An 18925-nucleotide genomic window follows, 5' to 3' on the forward strand; every position below is an offset into this window, starting at 1 on the left:
AAGAATTATGAAACTTATGTACTTTCATTGTCCTTTATGGTTCAAATAGTCCACACCTTTATAAAGGTTGTATAACATGACTAATATTGAACTGAAGACATACCACTATAGACAGGTCAAGATGATTGAATGAGATGAAGCACTGGAGGCCTGTTTTTGAGCATGTGCCTGTATGGTTCTTATAATAATAGTAATAATTTACGTAGATACTCTGTTTTCTGATTATTTTCACTTAATAAGGGTATGCATTTTCCATGTCGCTGCAAAGTCCCTGTTTTCATTTTTCATACTTAACTTTTTTTAAATCATTTACCTGTTGCTGGACATTTTGGTTGTTCCTAATTTTTCACTGTTATAAATAACTCTGCAGGGAACATCTTGCATATAAATGTTCCTTCTTTTTAGTATTCCTAGGATAAGTTTTCAGAAGTATTTGAATAGTTTCATGTGTATTTGTCCTATTGTGAGACTGCCATACTGTGTCCTCTGAAGTTTATACCACTTCACATTCCACAAGACTAATAGCAGCTATCAGGACACTTGATTTCTTCCTTTATATCCATTTTTCCTTTTTATTTCCCATGTTTTAAATCTCTGTGCCACTTTCTGGGTGTTTTCTCTAGATTTATTTTCTAACTCTGTCATTCTTTTTTTTAGCCACATCGAATCAGTGGTTTGACCCAGACAAGTTTATTTCCATGGATAAATTTTTTTGCTTCCTAGAAGTTTTGTTTTGTTTTGTTTTTTAGATTTCATGTATTTATGTGGAAGAGAGCAAACATAAGCAGGGGAGGGGCAGAGGGAGAGGAGAGAGAATCCTTAGCAGGCTTCATGCTCAGTTTAGTGCAGAGCTCAATGTGGGGCTCAATCCCACAACCTCGAGATCGTGACCCCAGCCAAAACCAAGAGTTGGACACTTAACTGACTGAGGACCTAGGTCCTTGTATGCCTTGTAGGTATTTTTTAGATCAATCTGTTATCTTGAGTTGTTGGATCTAATTTCTGCTGTTTATTGTGTCTGCTATCTCTTATACTGTGAGATTTTTTTTTATACTTTGTGATTTTTGTTTGTGTGGTTATATTCAGTGGGAAGTATCTTCTTTGGAAGTTTCTAATGTTCCTTGAGTTGCATAGGTATCCCAGCAAGGCCCTAAGGGGTATTTCATTCCAGTGGAATCTTTAGATTATTTCTCATTTCTATAGTGTGCTTGTGATACAGCCAAGGAAATTACCTTCCTAGAAGTTGATTCTTTCCACTCCTCACATGGGCAGAAGCCATTCCTAAGCCATGTCCTTGAGCTTGTGGTTAGAGTTTGTCATGGCTTCTATCTTTGTGCTGGGGGTTGCGTTCTAGCTTCCTTTTTATAGATATGTCTTGGCTCCTGTCAGTATCCTGGTTCCTGTTCCCTCATCAGGTTTAAAACTAGTCTCTATGTTTTAGTTTTCCCAGCGGGCCATTCACTTCAGTGCTGTGTGTTCCTTTGTTGCTTTTTCCATTTGCAGAGTTTCCTATTCTAGTTTTGAGGACCATAATATTTCTGTTTTGTTAAGTCTTGGATTTTTGTGTGTTTAGAGCAGGAGTGGGGACATTTAGTGCTTCAGCTCATTCAGCCATTTTGACCTGTCTATAGTGATGGTATGCCTGTACTTTCCCTACCAGGGAAAACTTTATAGAGAGGTTGTTATTTGCTCATGGTCACATGGCTAGTAAATGCCAGTGCTGATAAGCTGAACAAGTTCAGAGTGTATGCTCCTTTTATTACACGGAACTTCCAGTTTGTTTTGGAAGCCGCCCACCCTTACATTAATGGGCATTAGATCTAATGTGCAACAAAACTCATAATTAAGTCACATATTGGCTTCTGAGGAGATCCCAGAGATATACTTTTTTTTAGAACCAATCATGTATTATATATGATTTGTTTATTATACTCAGGAGACTAGGCATTATAACTGTTAATAATAATCATTAATGATTAGGCCCTTAATATATATCAGGCATTGTGCTTAATCCTTTGTGAACATTTCATATATTAATCATGAACCACCTCCCATTTTATTGCAGCAGAAACAAAATTGCAAAAAGATTAAGTAACTTGCTTGTGATCACATAGTGAGTAATAGGAGAGCCAAGGCTTGAAGCCAGATATGTTTGATTTCAAAGCTTATTATGTTCTATTCCACTTCAGCAGAGCCTCTTTATTAAGTTTTTGAGGCTCATGTTACAGATTATATGTTGGTGAGCCTCAGCCTGCAATAATGTACCCCACCTTGCTGGTTGTTTGGATACTCTACAATTCCCCAGGAGTCCAGAAGAGAAGGACAAATGGTTCTCAAAAGGGTCCTGCTCCGATGATGGGCTTAATGGTGTGTTCCATCTGAGGGAGTTTCAGTTGTGTATATCTGAATATACAATAAAGAATCCAGTTGTAGCTGGGGGAGGGGATCCGAGTGGGAGTGAGATCTGGCCATTTTACAAAGAGACCTCAGGAACATCTGTTAAGAACCGTGAAAAACCATGATAAAATATCAGTATGGGGATTTGGGAAGATTTCTTCTATTTGTGTACATAAGTGTGTTTTTTTTTTTTTTTTTTTTGGTAAAGGCTATAGAAGAACGCTGCTAGAAGATCTGAAGTGACAGGAGAGGTTCTAGGTCCATGTCAGGATTGTTGTGCCTTTTCTGGACCAGTAGAGGGAGCTCTGTGACAGATCATGGTTAGAACGGTGTCCCCATCCACATTCACAAATCCCCTTTCTGTGGTAGGCTTTATTCTCCATCAAGACTGTCGTTTATTTATTTTAAAATCTATTTTAAGTAAGCGCAGCAACACTAGGACAGTGTCTTTATTTGATTTAGGTAGGAAATTGGGTACCTCATACTTGGCAAAATTCAAATAAGACGGAAGTCTGCCAAAATGTCTCAAAATAGTTTAAACTTTTTCTCTCTCTTCCCGGATTTCTCAGTAGACCTTCACCAGAACTGACGCTTTCTTTCTGCAGCACGGCACCATGGATGTAATTTTGCAACCATCATGAGCTAAAATGACTAACCAAGGAATTAAATAAAATGTTAAAACTTAAAATTCTGGTGTGGTGGTGACTTGGGGGATGTTATTTGCATATCAAAGTAAATATTAACAATGGCAGCTTACAGTTTTGTTGCCTCTTTAGTTTTCACTAATCTGTTTCCACACTACCCAGAAGTCCGTCTTACTTCTTTCTTTTGATCCTTATATATTTTTCTTTCTTACCAAGGCCTCCGGTACAGTGTTGAAGGGTAGAGGTGGTAGTGGGCATTCTTGTTTGAAAGGCTTGAGTCCATGACATCAATCTTTCAGTCTCCCAGTGGCCCAAGTTCTGACTCAAGCCTTTCAAATTAGACTCTGTGAAAAGGGAGTGAGTGGGTGGTTTCTGTTTAAAACTAACATATCATTCAGAAACTTCCCATTTTTATTCTAGAGCAATGGCCACATTAATCTCTTGGAAATAGGATTTTAAAGCGAGTGGCATACTTATGTTAAGACAACTCAAGAGCATGGTTTGGGCAAATTCCTGTGATAGTATTATGTGGTGAAAACACTGTGCATTTGTAGTTCCCCAGAAGTTCCTAAGTCTCATGAAGGCCCTAATTGTTGCCATAAGTTTCCTCATGTCAAAACCAAAGCCCAAGCTCTTGTTGAAATGACTTTATTTCAGCACCGTCCATCAGATACTAATTTCGGAGTTGCAGAAGATGGAAATTCTTGACTCAAAGCCTAGTTTCTTTACACTTGCAGTTGTCTAGAGGGGATTGTTTAAACATTGCTTCCCTCGTGTGTTCCCTATCTCATTCTCCCTGGCCCCAATGATAGCATTTTGCAAGGGTGGTAAATAAGACATAAAGTACTGCAGGTATTTTAACATTTATTTTACCACAATAGCCTTACTATACAATTTCTGATCCCCTCAGGGTGTTTAAAACTATTGTTGGACAATATTACGCATCTGTATGTGTTTTTGCCACTTTCTGCAGTGTCTGAGAGTGTTGCATGCATTGGCACCAAAGCTAAAACTTTAAAACGTTTCGTTTTGTTAGAAATGTATCTCTTAATAAAGGTAAGAGAAAGAAAAGGGGACTGTGGAAAGAACATTAATCTTTGGATTCAGTCTTTGCTTTGAAACTTGCTCAGAATCTTACATACTTCATTCTGCCTCAGCAGGTTACTTCCCTCTTCTTTGAGCCTTTTTCCATAGTCTGAAAAAATGCGGCATAAAAGTTCCTACTTCATAGTACTGTTAAGATGATATAAAATAATAAATAAAATACTAAGTCTGTAAATGCTTAAAAATGGTAAGTAATATACATTTATGAGTCTCCTGATGAATGACAGTGGCTTTTTAATTGGACCAAGGCTGCTTTTCTCATCCTCATTCCTTTTCTCTTGCTTGCTATGTTTTTATGTTTCATTCTTGGTATTAATGGTGTTTTGTAAACACCACCTCTTTGCCTGTGCAACTGGCATGAAAATGATTGATCTAAAGGAAGGTTATTTTGTCAGTTTCCGTAATGTTTTAAAAATGTGTGTAGTGAAAGAAAGAGAGTGACTGTGTGTGTGTTTCACATTCCTTGGCAATAAGATACAGGTGCATTGAGAATCTGTTAAATAGCTCAAAATACACGATGGCAGATTTTAAAGAGGCTAGGCTTTGGATTTACCTGAGCCTTCCTTTGTTAAGTTTCAAACTGTTATCTTAATACTGTGGAATTTATTACTGACTCGATTTTTTTTTCTCTCCCCAAAAGATAGTTGTGGTTCACCATGCACTTATCATAAGCTTTCTCCTGGGTGGGATTTGCACTAAAAGAGCAGACTCTTGGTCCTTAGTCTTTTCTCACAATTGCACAAATAAGTCAAGGTCATCCTGAATTGAGACTAAATCCTAATTGTTTGTGCAGTTTTTCTAATTGTGTCCAGATGTTGGGCTCAATTTTATCTTTGGAAACCATTAACATTCTTGATTCTTTTGGGATGAGCCAAAAAGCACAGACACATGGTGCCTGAAAATTCATTTGAAACACCCTGCCAGACCACATATTAGGATATGAAAGTACCAGATCTCAGTGTGACTTGGGTGAAGGGCTCAAGGTCTATATTTTTGGGAAGATAAAGGTGCTCCGTTATAGTTAAATTGGTAAAAGGAGAGCCAAGAATAGCCATGTGGGAAGTGTATTTTCTAAGAGAGAGCAGTAGCATGAAAGTAATGAAGAACAGGGGAAAGTGAGTCCTAAAAGATATGCTTTGGCTCTAATGCCTAAGAGGCAGATAAATCAGTTCTGACTGATTAGGGGAATGTATTTCTCTGGTGCTCTAAGCTGTTCTGACCTGCCTACTCTTGTTCAGCAAAGGAATGGAGATGTATTTTGATCAACTTAAATGGCTCGATATAGAAAAAGTAGGTGCTTCTCTTAAATGTTCATGCTGTAAGAAACATCAACTTGGAATCTATTTATTAACATAAATATCTAATGCCAGCCAAAAAGTATTTATTAGGTAGTCACTTATGTCGTTACTGTGTAATGTACAAAAGCCAAATGAGGCATTGTTGCTGACCAGGAATTTATAGGTTTAAAGGGGAAGGATGACATTTGTCATTGCCATTACCTAATATTTATGGAGAGCCTGCTGTACTGTAACTATTCTTTGTCATTCCTTGTATGCCTGGGACGTTACTCTGCATGATTCAGATTATGATATTTGATGTTGACATAACTTAGTTGAGAATATAGGACCTCTATGTATTGAAGGTGGTATAATACTAGGCCAAATGCTGGGCAAGTGGTACAGACAAGTATTAAAGGTTTTGTGAGAAGGAAAACAAAGGACTTAGATGCGCAGCCTGAGTGAGGCTATTTTAGCAAGTGCAAAGTCAGAAATGTAAATATATATATTGAATATTCATTTTGGCTGAGGTGGGTTTTGACCAGACATTGAAGGACTTTGAATGCCACAGAAAGAAGTTTGAACCTGATTCAGCAGGTAGTAAATAGGGTAATATAAAGATATTTTGATCAGAGAAGTAATAGAACAAGATGATTTTTTAGGAGAGTCAGTGGGATGATGTGGAGTTTGAAAAGGCCAGAAAAGAGAAGACCAGTTAGGAAATGTTTGTAATAACCAAGGTATGGATCATTCTTACTTGTCAACCTTCTGTATCTTTTTAAATGTGCTACCTCTATTGCTCTAGTTAGTAATCTTTTGAAATTTGAATTTAGATCTCTTTGAATAGATATGTGGCAGCTCACTAGACTTAAGGAAGTAAGGACCACTGCCCAGAAGTCACGTTGATTTACATAGAGGCAATTGCCAAAATTAGTTAACTAGGAGAGTTATTCCGGTTGGCCTCCAGGGAATCATATAACTGATGATTCCAGCGGTTCTTAGTGGTTTCAAAGAGCCTTCAGAGGAATATTTATGAGCAGACATAGAAACTTGGATAATAACTTGTGTAATAAAATGAGTTACTACGTGGAAAGCACTTAAGTGCCCAGTAACAAAAACAAAAACAAAAATCACACAAAAACAAAGTTTAATAAAGGTTAGATTAAAAATCAAAACGAACAATCCTCTGATAAGGCATATTATTCCAAGCCAGAAGAAAACATTTGAGGGATTACTCGAAAAAAAAACTTATTTTTTTCCTCACAAATATTTGTATATGAAACAGAAAAAAATGCAGACTCTACTTCTCTAATTTTAAACAAAATTAATTACTATTAAGGTAGAAAAGAGTTATTATTGTGGAAATTAAGGACAGAGTAGTGACCATTATGCTTTACGTATTGTCAGTCTTATAAAAATGAATATGAACATGAAAGGACATAAAGTTCAATGTCAACCGGGTGGTCACTCCAAAGGCAAAGGTGGCTTCAGTCTTTGGTCAAGCTCTGTCCCAGTTAGGACTACCCTGGCATTGTGTCATACCTTGTATGAATCCAAAAATCAAAGTAGATTGTAGAGGACAGGGGTCTTTCTTCTTTTTTAAAAATTGAATTATTGATCTATAACTCACATATCATGTAGTTGATTCTTTTAAAGTATACAGTTCAGTGGATTTTAGTATACTTACTGAGTTGTGCACCCATCACCACAATGTAGTTTTTAAAGATGTATTTTTTTAATTGAGATGCGATTCACAAAAGAGAGCTATAATTTACATATCATAAAAAATCACCATTTTAATGATCCAGTCCTGTGAGGTTTTAGTGTATTAACAAAGTTGTGCAACCATAGCCACTGTTGAATTTCAGACATTTTCTTCATGCCCCCGCCAAAACCCACAATCCTGTTAGCAGTCTCTTCTTATGACCTCCTCTGCCCCTCTTCCCAGGCAGCCATTCATCTGCTTTCTATCTCTATGGGTTTGCCTATTCTGGACATTTTATGTAAATGAACTCCTACAAAATGTGGCCTTTGTGTTTGGCATCTTCCACTTAATGTTTTCAAGGTTGATCCATGTTGTGGCATCTGTCAGCACTTTATTCCTTTTTATGGCTGAATAATCCCATTGTATGGATGATACTCTATATTGTTGATGCTCTGATTTTAGAGAATTCTGGTCATCAGCAGAAGAAACTCCATACTCATTAGCAGTGACTTGACATCCCACCCGTTCACCCCACGGGCCTAGGTGGCTGGCTACTAATCTACTTCCTGTCTCTACAGATTTGCCTGTCCTGAATTCGTGTAGAGTCATGGAATAGTGGTCTTTTGTGAGTGGCTCTTTTCACTTAGCATAATACTTTTTGGGTTCATCCTGTGTTGTAGCCCATGTGAGTACTTCAGTCCTTTTCATTGTGGAATAATATTCTCTTGTATGGTTATACCATATTTTATTTACCCATTCTCCAGCTGATAGACATTGGGTTATTGGGTCCTTCTGTTTTTAGCATTTTCCAAAGAAAAATGAATATGGGAATTAACTCCTGGTCTGTGAGCTTAGACAGATTGTCCATTGAGCTTACCATGTGCTGCTTACAAAGAAAAATGAGTCAGTCATAGTATAGGAATTCATGCACTTCCTGTGTCAGATAAAAGAATCAGAGCAAAGGACAGCTGTTTGGAAAATTAGACTATTCTGCTCTGTCCAGTCCCCCCATAGCTTCAGGTTTTTGGCATTATCAGTCAGCTGAGCGTCTTTATTTCCTGGGATACGTCTGAAAAAATACCCTGGCTCACATTGAAACAGAAAGCCCACCAGCCATCTGAAGCCCTGGGGACAGCATTGCCTTTAATCAGCTTGGACTGATTCTGTTATGCTTCTCAGTACTGACAGGCTATTGTCCAACACACTTGATCATCTAGCTCAGGAGGGCTAAAGAAAAGTTCAAAGATAAGGTTACTGGGAAAATTCCATTCCCCTACTCATTCTACACTCAATGGCAGTTCTGACATGTCAAGAGTTTTCTTTTTTCTTTTTTTTTTAAAGAGTTTTCATTTTGATGTCAGAAAATTTGCAATATAAGATTTGCAGCTCACCAAACCTAAAATCTGATGATCAGGGTTCAGTCCTGTCCTTGTTAATAATGAACTACATAATTTTAGGCAAATTTCTCATCTGTAAGGTGGGAATAATAACACATACCTCTAAAGATTTGAGGATTAAGTGAAATGGTACATCGTCTAGTACTTGGTGCCTAATAAGTGCAGGTCTTCCTCCCTCCTACTTCATTTACATGTTATTCATGAAGTTTGGTTAGGAACATCATGCAAAAGTACCGAGTAAACAGCCTGAAACTTAGAAGGTATTCTATAAACCTTAGTTAAATTTGAACCTGAGTTCTCAAAGAATAGAACTTTTTGTAGATAGAGAGTGGTGTGTGTGTGTGTGTGTGTGGGAGGAGACACAACAGACACCATCTGGTTAGTTTTTACTTTGTAACAAACCACTTCTAATTTAGTGGCCTGGCTGTGCAGCTGTGGTGGTATAGTGGTGAATATAGCTTATTTCCCAAGCTTGATGCCAGCTGCTGTGATGGTGGCCATGGCTGGTTGACTCATGAAGACCTCTGTTGACTGGAGCTCACATGGTATTTGCCATTCAGCGGGCTCAGGTTTATTTACATGGTAGTAGGATGCACAAGCAGGTAGTAGGATGCACAAGCAGGAAGGAGGGGCAGAGGGACAAGCAGACTCCCTGCTGAGCAGGGAGCCAGACGCAGGACTCCATCCCTGGATCATGGAATCATGACCTGAGTCAAAGGCAGACGCCTAATCGACTGGCCACGATTGGGCCATGTTCCAAAAAGGAACATGGGAAAAAGCGGCAGGTGCCCCTTATTTAGAATAATTATCATCTATAAAATCAGAGTGAGAACAGGTGCTGTAATTTAATTACTGTGCCAAAATGTTGGTCACAGTAGGGGTGCTGACTGCTCCATATAAACTTAATCCAAGAAGCCCTCTAACACATAAAGAGTTTTGTGATACAGGCAGCTAATTTCTGGAATCACTCAGGAATCTCAAATACACCTTTTTTTTTTTTAATGTATGCTGATTCTTGCCAGTTGAGTTTTGGCTTCCCCTACCAGCTCATTCATTCATATCTTCAGCTTTAGTTATATAAAACATTTTTATAACCAGCATTTCTAGATAATATCTTTATTATTTATTATTCCCTGCTCCTTCCCTCCCTCCAAAATAACCCCACTAACAACAACAAAACTCAAAGAGTCAGAGACAGTCTTGTCACAAGTATTTTATTAAGTCCCATTTTTTGCTTTGGTCTGGTCTTTGATTTATGCCCATACACATCTCAATTATGGCATATTTGATTTATTTATTTACTAAATATTTTATTTATTTATTTATTTATTTATTTATTTATTTATTTATTTATTTATTTATTTAATTTTTATTTGTTTATGATAGTCACACAGAGAGAGAGAGAGAGAGGCAGAGACACAGGCAGAGGGAGAAGCAGGCTCCATGCACCGGGAGCCCGACGTGGGATTTGATCCCGGGTCTCCAGGATCGCACCCTGGGCCAAAGGCAGGCGCCAAACCGCTGCGCCACCCAGGGATCCCCTAAAGATTTTTTTAAAAGATTTTATTTATTATTCATGAGAGACACACAGAGAGAGGCAGAGACATAGGCAGAGGGAGAAGCAGGCTCCATGCAGGACTCCATCCTGGGTCTCAAGGATCACGCCCTGGGCCGAAGGCAGGCGCTAAACCGCTGAGCCACCCCGGGATCCCCTACTAAAGATTTTATTTACTTATTCAAAAGAGAACATGGGTGAGCGAGGGGAGGAGCAGAGAGACAAGCAGGCTCTGTGCTGAGCATGGAAGTCCAATGTGGGGCTCAATGTAGGCTTGAACCCAGGATCCTGAGATTGTGACCTGAGCTGAAACTAAAAGTCAGACACTCAACTGACTGAGCCATGCAGGCACCCCTGAGCCATATTTTAGATCAGAGGTTATCAAGTGTCATGATCCCTCTGGAGATAAGAACTGTTTTTCAGTGGTTATTGGTAACTGAGCACAAATATGTTTTCATAAGCTACTGCCAACTCATAGAATTGTGAAATTTTCAGAGCTGCAAAGGAACATGAGAAGTATTGATCCAGTGGCCTCTTTTTGTAGATTGGAATCTATGGCTTTCCCAGGATTTTATAGTCAGACCTAAATCTAGATCTTTGAACTCCAGGATAGGGATTTTTTTAGTGCTGTCTCCAAAATCAACTTTAGCCTTACTGTAATCTCATACATGTGGCCATTTAATCACTTGACTATAATTATGTTTTTTATACATGTGTGAATTTTACTTCCAGTTCTGTCTGAATGTGGGATTGGACCAAAGTTATCTTATTACAAAATTCTCTAGGTTTTGGAGCTTTGGTCTTTAATAAACGTCAGGTATAATCAAGTCCCTGGTATTAATATAAATAGATGAAAGCAAAGATGTTTTAGATAGTTTCTTACTTGTAACCCTTCACTTTTGAAAGAGACAAATAATAGTTGGTAATTTACCTTCAAAAGTATTAGAAAGTTTCAGCTGACCTGGGAAGGGCTGTCGTCATCAAATAAGAGAAAAAAAACTCAAATTTAAAGAAAACTTGTGTTTCATTTTCTCTTCTAAACAGTGATAGAAATTCCTATTTTATTTTATTTTTTAAAGATTTATTTATTCATGAGAGACAGAGAGAGAGAGAGAGGCAGAGACACAGTCAGAGGGAGAAGCAGGCTCCTCACAGGGAGCCCGATGTGGGACTCGATCCTGAGATTCCAGGATCACACCCTGAGCTGAAGGCAGGCGCTAAACCGTTGAGCCACCCAGGGATCCACCAGTGATAGAAATTAGACAAATGATTATACTCTAGCCTAACAAACCTAAACATATGGTTTAGAATTAGACCATAGAAAGGCTATTATCTTTAATGTTTCATCCCTGGTGTAGAGACTTGAATTTCTAAGATACACCTGTATTGCAACTGAAAGGAGCAAATGAAGCATCAGAGCAATATAGAGTACAATTACACAATTTTTATCGTTGGATGTGATGCTTTAAAAAAATGATATCTTTGTGGTTTTTGTAACAATCCCACAGGAGAACATATTTTAAATTATCTGTTATTTCTGTCCAGAGTTGCCATTTTTATTGAACTCAATTAAGTCATTTCTCTGTGCATATATAAAGATGAATGGGTAAACAAACATAAAATGATAGAAATAATGAGAAGTTGGTGTGGAATGTGTGTAGCTTACTCTCAAACATTGTGTCTTTTCTAAGAAAGAAGATAATCTGTGTATATTTCTTAAAAAAGAAGATACCCTTTTGTTACGATAATAATAGTTTTCAAGTGGTACAGTCTCTTTTGACAGTACCTCCCTCTCCCAAACCCCTTCACTGTTTGATTATTACTCCTAGCTTAATGAGTAATCTTTTTATTCCGTGAGATCTTTTTGGTGCTGAAAGTGCCCCCACAATTTACCAGTGGGAGCCCCTCAAGGTGGCTTCTATTTCCTGGTGATATGTTCCCATTAGTTTTTGAGTACTTGCTTGCTTTTTATGGCACAAATGTTCCAGGCCCACTCTTAGACTTGGAGTTAGCTATTTCCCTTAAGAAGCTTTAGTTCCTCTGAGTGGGGAATGGGATTTGCAAACCAAGATCTGAGCACCAGGTGTGCTCATTGATAATGAGGTGTTACTGCTTTAAGACTTTAATGAAAGAAGGTTGGAATTTTTTTTCTAAGTATGAGCTCACATTCATACCTCCAGTTCAAATACAACACACCAGGATTCTTTGTACCTTCCCTATTTCATACTTTGATGTTTAGCTCTTGCCACGTCCCCTTTTAGAACTTGTACTGTTTTGCACTCCTAGTTCAGCAATGTATGAGTATGCTTGTGTTCCCACAGCCTTACCAACAGCTTTTGAATTCTTGTCCTTTTGAAATATAAGAAATCACATCTCTAAATGGTTTTGATTTGAGTTTCTCTTACTGTGTGTGAACCTACGCATTTTTTTTCATGTTTAAGGACTAATTGAATAACTTTCTGTGTATATGGTTGAACAACACAGATTTGAACTCTGTGGGCCCATTTATGTGCAGGTTTTTTCAATAAATATAGTATAGTACTGTAAGTGTATTTTCTTTTCCTTATGATTTTTTTTTTGAGAGAGAGATTTACTCATTTATTTGAGAGAGTGAGCAAGTGAGAGAGAGACAGCACGAGCAAGGGGAGAGGGAGAAGCAGACTCCCCACTGAGCAGGAAGCCAGATGCGGGGCTCTATCCCAGGACTCCGGGATCATGATCTGAACCAAAGGCAGGCACTTAACCAACTGGGCCACCCAGGGGCCCCTCCTTATGATTTTCTTAATAACTTTTTCTTTTCTCTAGCTTCCATTATTATAAGAATGCAGCATATAATATTTATACAAAATGTATGTTCATTGACTGTTTATGTTCTCAGTAAGGCTTCAGATCAACAGCAGGCTATTAATAGTTAAGTTTTGGAGGAGTCCAAACTTATACATGATTTTTCAGCTGCATGGGAGTCAGTGCCCTAACCCCTGCTTTGTTCAAGGGTCAACCATACTATCCTTTCAAGGCTTTAGCCCATTTTTCTACCTTTTTTGGGTCTTCTTTTGGTAGATTTTAGGAAATGTGTGTGTGTGTGTGGGGGGGAACTTACCTGCCTCATACCAAGAACAACTCATACATTTTTTTAAAGAGCTTTCTTTAAAAAAATTTATGGTACACGTTGCAAATATTTTCTTCCAGTTCTCCATTTGTCTTTTGTCTTGGCTTATATGTGTACTTACTAATTTTAAAAAATGTATGGGGTTTTCTTCACACAAAAGGTTTTTATTTATCCATGTTTCATTGCATCTGTTTTTTTTTTTTCATAGTCAGAAACCACACCCAGGCCTCAAGTGTATCCATACCAGTTTTCTTGTAGTATTTATAGTTCCCGTCCTTGTAGTAAAAGCTCTCACCCATGTGGAGTTTTCCTGGTTTAAAATGTGAGGTGTAGATCCAATTCAGTCCTTTTCCAAATAACTAGTTATTTGGAAAGCCTTTGGGCTCACTATTTTGCTTCAAGACTTTCTGCTCTGTTCAGCTGGTTGGTCGACATGTCTAGCCACGAGATTCCATATGAAAGAACACTGTATACTGTATGTGGTAACAGTCGGTAGTACCACCACCCTCGTGTGATTCCAGGAGGCTCGCTAAATGCTCTTTCTGTGTAGGACCATGTGTAGGCTTGCTGAGGGTTTTTCTGGTCCAGGGGGAGGGGACTGATCAAGAGGACTTGTCAGCAAATCCCAAACAGCTCTACTTAATACAGGTTTTATTTTGTTGTAGTTCCTTCAGAACTAGATGATAAAATAATACCATAAATTTAACTTAAAAATTAAATCAAACAATCATGAAAAGCATTTAACATCACACCTAGAATAAACAGAACAACACACACTTAGCACATAATTATTGGCTGGTCTTAGCAAACACTGTGTTTAATCACTAATAAGTCAGGAGGCAACAGTGAAATAGGCTTTTGGCAGCATCTGCAAGTGGGCAAATCTGGGATTGGCTGCTTTGAACTTGGCAGTGGTCAAAGTGATATGACAAACGTCTGAGAGGCAGTCAGGGTGCTGGCTTGAAGCTGGACCAGGCAGACATCAGCAGATAAGAGTACGTGGAACAAGAATGTCTGGAGAGAAACATGTGCTGGTCTCTATATTCTAGTTCCCTTTCCATCCACTTGTTAGGGCTTTGAACCTTCTGGTCTTTTTTCCTGGTTATTGGGGAAAAAGGGCGATATAAACCCACATGTTCATGGAAAGCAATGGGAAAAACTTCCATACTTCCCAGTATTAAAATACTAATCAGAAGCAGAAACCACTTGGACATGTGAAGTAGGTATGTTCAGCTAGCTAGGCTGTAAGTCATGCCAGGTAAAACTATTCTTTTTGCCACCACTAACCAGTAACTTCTGTAGTTTGCTCCCTTTGGCAGCTGCTACTAGTAACTGCTGAATCTTTCCTCAGGTATGTTTAGGGTCCAGCCTAAGTACCCCCTACCCATCTTCCCTAACCACCCCAGCTTACAAGATCTCCCCATGAGATCTTGAGATCTACTATGAGAGACAAGTCCTGTTAACATTTTGGTATTTTTCTTTCATTTTTTTTCCTCCTGTGTATATGATTTTATAGAGTTGAGATCATGTTCTGTATATAATATTGTATCCTATCTTCAATTTTTAGCATTATTGTAAGCCATTTGTAAATAGGGTTTTTTTTTTTTACAAAAAAAAAAGATTTTATGTATTTATTCATGAGAGACACACAGAGAGAGGCAGAGACATAGGCAGAGGGAGAAGCAGGCTCCATGCAGGGAGCCCGATGTGGAACTTGATCCCCAGACCTGGATCACACCCTGATCCAAAAGCAGACACTTAACCACTGAGCCACCCAATTGCCCCTGTGAATAGGGTTTTAAAAATTACATAATATTTCCTGGAGTGGATGGAATATGATTTACTTATATTTGCTTTTTTGTGCATATCTTTCTAGTCCAGTTGGATCAAGAGAATCTCAAAGGGAAGTCACTCTACTGTCTTATCCCCCTTCCCTATTCCATTAGCTATAGAAAATGTTATCTACGTAGGTGATAAGTAGCTGTGCTTGCTTTTCTGTTTTCAGTCTAAATATCATGGGAACTTTTTGCTATAGGAGACCCCAAAAGTACTACTTGCAGCTTACTCAGAATTGTTATATCACCCCAGAAAAACGGTGCCTGGGGAAATATTTGCATGTATTTAAGGGGACCCATAAATCTTTTGAAATTCTGTGAGAAGCAGGTGGTGTGAGCATTTTTTCATTTTCCTGTGGTTTTCACTAAATTCTCCTGGAAGTCCTTATCTAGTAAAAAGCCACTGACACAGAGCCTGAAGCCCATCTGTATTCATTAAACTCTGAAATCAAAGATACTATTTTTTGCCTTTTATTGTTCTTGGTTTTCAGGAAGGGATGAGACCATGCAGCCTGCAAAACCATCTTTCCTTGAATATTTTGAACAAAAAGAAAAAGAAAACCAGATCCACAGCTTTGGCCAGAGTGTCCCTGGCCCCCTGAGGAACTCCTCGGATTGGAAAGTACCGCAGGATGGAGACTATGAGTTCGTAAGTAGTGCTCGAAGTGAACTGTTGTGTCTTCTGGGGACGGTTTTTTGCCATATTGCACATCCACTTTTGTCACTTCACCAAAAGTGCCAGAGCGTTTTCTTGTACGGTGCAAGCCTCTGGCCTTCCCGGCAGCAGCCCCCCGGGCTGAGGGCCTCATGGGTTTGAGACTGCATTTTGACCGACGTTTGAGCAGTTCTGGGACTCCTGATTAGTGGCATCTTCTTAGCTTTAAAAATCCTTTGTTAACTTGCCATTTTTCTTTTTGTTGAGTTTGGCATTGTTAACAGTAAAAGAAATGCCGAGTGAGGATGCACTGTTTTGCGTAGTTTATTTGGGATTGTGACTTTAAGAGTGAGACTGGAGAGCAGCTCATGCTGATTTGTAGCATCTTTGCTGTTTTGCTAACCATTATCCTAATTTTAGGCCCTCGGAGAGGATCACTCTGAATTTTGCCTAAGGATGAATATTAAATTGTTCCAAAGTGTCTAATGAAAAACTGGGTGTGTTTTTCCTTCTCTGCAATGGAACATTCTCCCTTAACCACAGACACTTGGTAATGTTCACAGAGATTTAATGAGTAGAAGCAATAAAAAAAATTGGGGGGAAAAGTAAGCTAAGGAGTCTGCATTCCTTTTCTGAATATTTTTAGGAAAGAATGTTCTCTTTAGGGATTTTTTCACTTTTATACTTTCAAATTCTGTCATGGTTCTGTTGTTGTTTATAAAAGACCTGAGATTGGGCATCATAATTGGATTCTGGGAGGCCTTTCTATCTTGGCTTTCCATTCTCCTGTTCACTGGCCTCAAGGTGATGACATCCTTCTTACATAACATAATGTCTACTATTGTACAGTAGCAGGAATGTTGGAGTTGATAGTATTGGTGATAGAGATCGTTTGAGGACCACAATAACTCACTTGAGGCTGTTTGACAGATAAGTCCCTGAAGCCATGTTACAGCCCAGCAGCCTTTGCTTTATCAGGTGTGCATTCATTTGTTACTATCAGCTATTTTTTCACTCCATTATTAGTTTACTCATGAGATTTGAATTATTTTTGCTATTCTGTGATGCCCACAGAGTTGTCTTGAGCGTATTTGTCAGGACTGCTTTTCTCAGTTTTGTGAGTCTCTAGGCAAAGATGAAACAGCTTCTGGATAGCAGATGAAACAGCTTCTGGATAGCAGATATCATCATGATAGAAAGCTGCAGAGTCCTCAGATCTGGATTCCTAGCTGCAGTTTTCTTTCTTTCTTTCTTTCTTTCTTTCTTTCTTTCTTTCTTTCTTTCTTTCTTTCTTTCTTTCTTTCTTTCTTTTTAGATTTTATTTATTTATTTGTTTATTTATTCATTTTTAAATTTTTTTTATTTTCTTGAATTTATTTATTTATTTATTTATTTATTTATTTATTTATTTATGAGAGACACACAGAAAGAGAGAGGCAAGAGACACAAGCAGGCTCCATGTAGGGAGCCCAACATGGGACTCGATCTTGGTCTCCAGGATCACACCCTGGGCTGAAGGTGGTATTAAACCGCTGAGCCACCCGGGCTGCCTCCCGCCCTTTTTTTTTTTTTTTTTTAATGTTATAGAAGCAAATGATCTTGAATGTCCTGTCATTCTAATCATTGTTTTCAGTTCGGTAATTCCGGTGTTAGAAGATTTCACTTCTTTCTGCCATAGTTTCCCTAGACTAGCATCACTGGCAGAGAACGTGTTTCAGCGGGCAAGCTGCTTTTGCAGAGGGGCTTTAGTAGGTCTTTAAGAGAGCATGCTTTTCATTCTGGACAGAGGGAGTGGCCATGAGTACCATGAGTAGGTGAGCCCATTGCCCAGCCTGGATGGTGCCTGGCCCAGGAGGAGGTCCTGAGACCATCCTCTACACCAGAGCTTAGAAGCTAACAGCATGCAGCATGTAGACCTTCTTGTGTGCCCTATACAGTGTTTACAAATCTTTCTATAGCTGCCTGTGTTTAAAAATTGAAAGCTTTTATATAAAATGTTGGCTCTCTGCCTTCTTTTGAAAACTTGGAAGACCCAGCCATAATAAACCTACATGGTTGGAGGACAATTGTCTGGAGCTGAGCAACAGCTGCTCTCTTGAGGTCCAGTTCTTCTCAGTGTTTAGCTTACTTCATTCATTTGTATTAACTGACCTGTCTGGCATTTAGGGTCATTCAACACTGGGATTCTTGCTGTAAATCCTTTGGATGTGTCTATGTTCACATTGGGCCTGAACCAATCCCATCCTGCCATATAAAATTTTATTCTATTTTTACTGTCAAAATATCAACAGAATTAACTTATAATTTCTCTTTTAAGAGAATTGCAAACTAAGCAATGTAGAAAGTGTAGGTGGGGTATAGATGAGCTGCTATTCCAAAAAATACCAAAGATCAAATGAAAACGATTTTTTAAAAGATTTTATTCATTTTTTTGAGACAAGGAGAGAGAGCACAAGCATGAGGAGTGGGAGAAGCAGGCTCTCTGCTGAGCAGAGAGAGCCCACTGTGGGGCTCAATCCCAGGACCCTGGGATCATGATCTGAGTCCAAGCCAGACGCTTAACTGACCGAGCCACCCAGGGGCCCCAGGTGATTTTAATGTGTTCACACGTACTTTGATTACGTGTTTACATTTGTGCTGCTGTCTTCCTTGTCACTCTCCTCCAGCCATGACAGGCTTCATTCTCTCCTGACACATGCCCACCACATCCTGCTTTGGAGCCTTTGTAGGTGCTGCTTCTCTTCATTCAGATCTTTTTTTTTTTTAAGATTTTATTTATTTATTCGTGAGAGACAGAGAGAGAGAGAGAGAAGCAGAGACACAGGCAGAGGGAGAAGCAGGCCCCATGCAGGGAACCTGACGTGGAACTCGATCCCGGATCTCCAGGATCACGCCCCGGGCTGAAGGCAGTGCTAAACCACTGGGCCACCCGGGCTGCCCTCTTCATTCAGATCTTAGCTGAATGTCCCCTCTTCTGTAAGGTCCTCTCTCACACTATCTCTTTACTGTGGCTTTTTTCCCTTTAACTAGCCATTATTACCTGAATAGATAGGTTACCTGACCTAATGTCTATTTTCCTCACCACCATAAGCTCCAGGGCAGCGCGGCCTCATTGTCGTGTTCACCCCTCCTGGCATTCCACCCCCTTAGACTAAAAGATTGCAGTATGTTTCTGGGGGATTCATGAGCCAAGCTGGATTTAAGTTTACAGCCTTTTGTGGCTTTATGAATGCCAAATTCAGGGTCT

General features: G+C 39.0%; 1 protein-coding gene across 4 annotated transcripts in view; it reads left to right on the forward strand.

Moving 5' to 3' along the window:
• The window catches only part of STK4 (serine/threonine kinase 4), an 87627-nt gene that overhangs the window by 32284 nt on the left and 36418 nt on the right, over positions 1–18925 (forward strand). For all 4 annotated transcript variants that reach the window (XM_077873311.1, XM_077873312.1, XM_077873313.1 and 1 more), the window contains exon 10: positions 15515–15672. In XM_077873311.1, the coding sequence (XP_077729437.1) occupies positions 15515–15672 (158 nt within the window). The remainder of the gene's footprint in view (positions 1–15514; positions 15673–18925) is intronic.

Source organism: Canis aureus, chromosome 26 (assembly GCF_053574225.1).
Source record: "Canis aureus isolate CA01 chromosome 26, VMU_Caureus_v.1.0, whole genome shotgun sequence".
Classification (NCBI taxonomy): domain Eukaryota; kingdom Metazoa; phylum Chordata; class Mammalia; order Carnivora; family Canidae; genus Canis; species Canis aureus.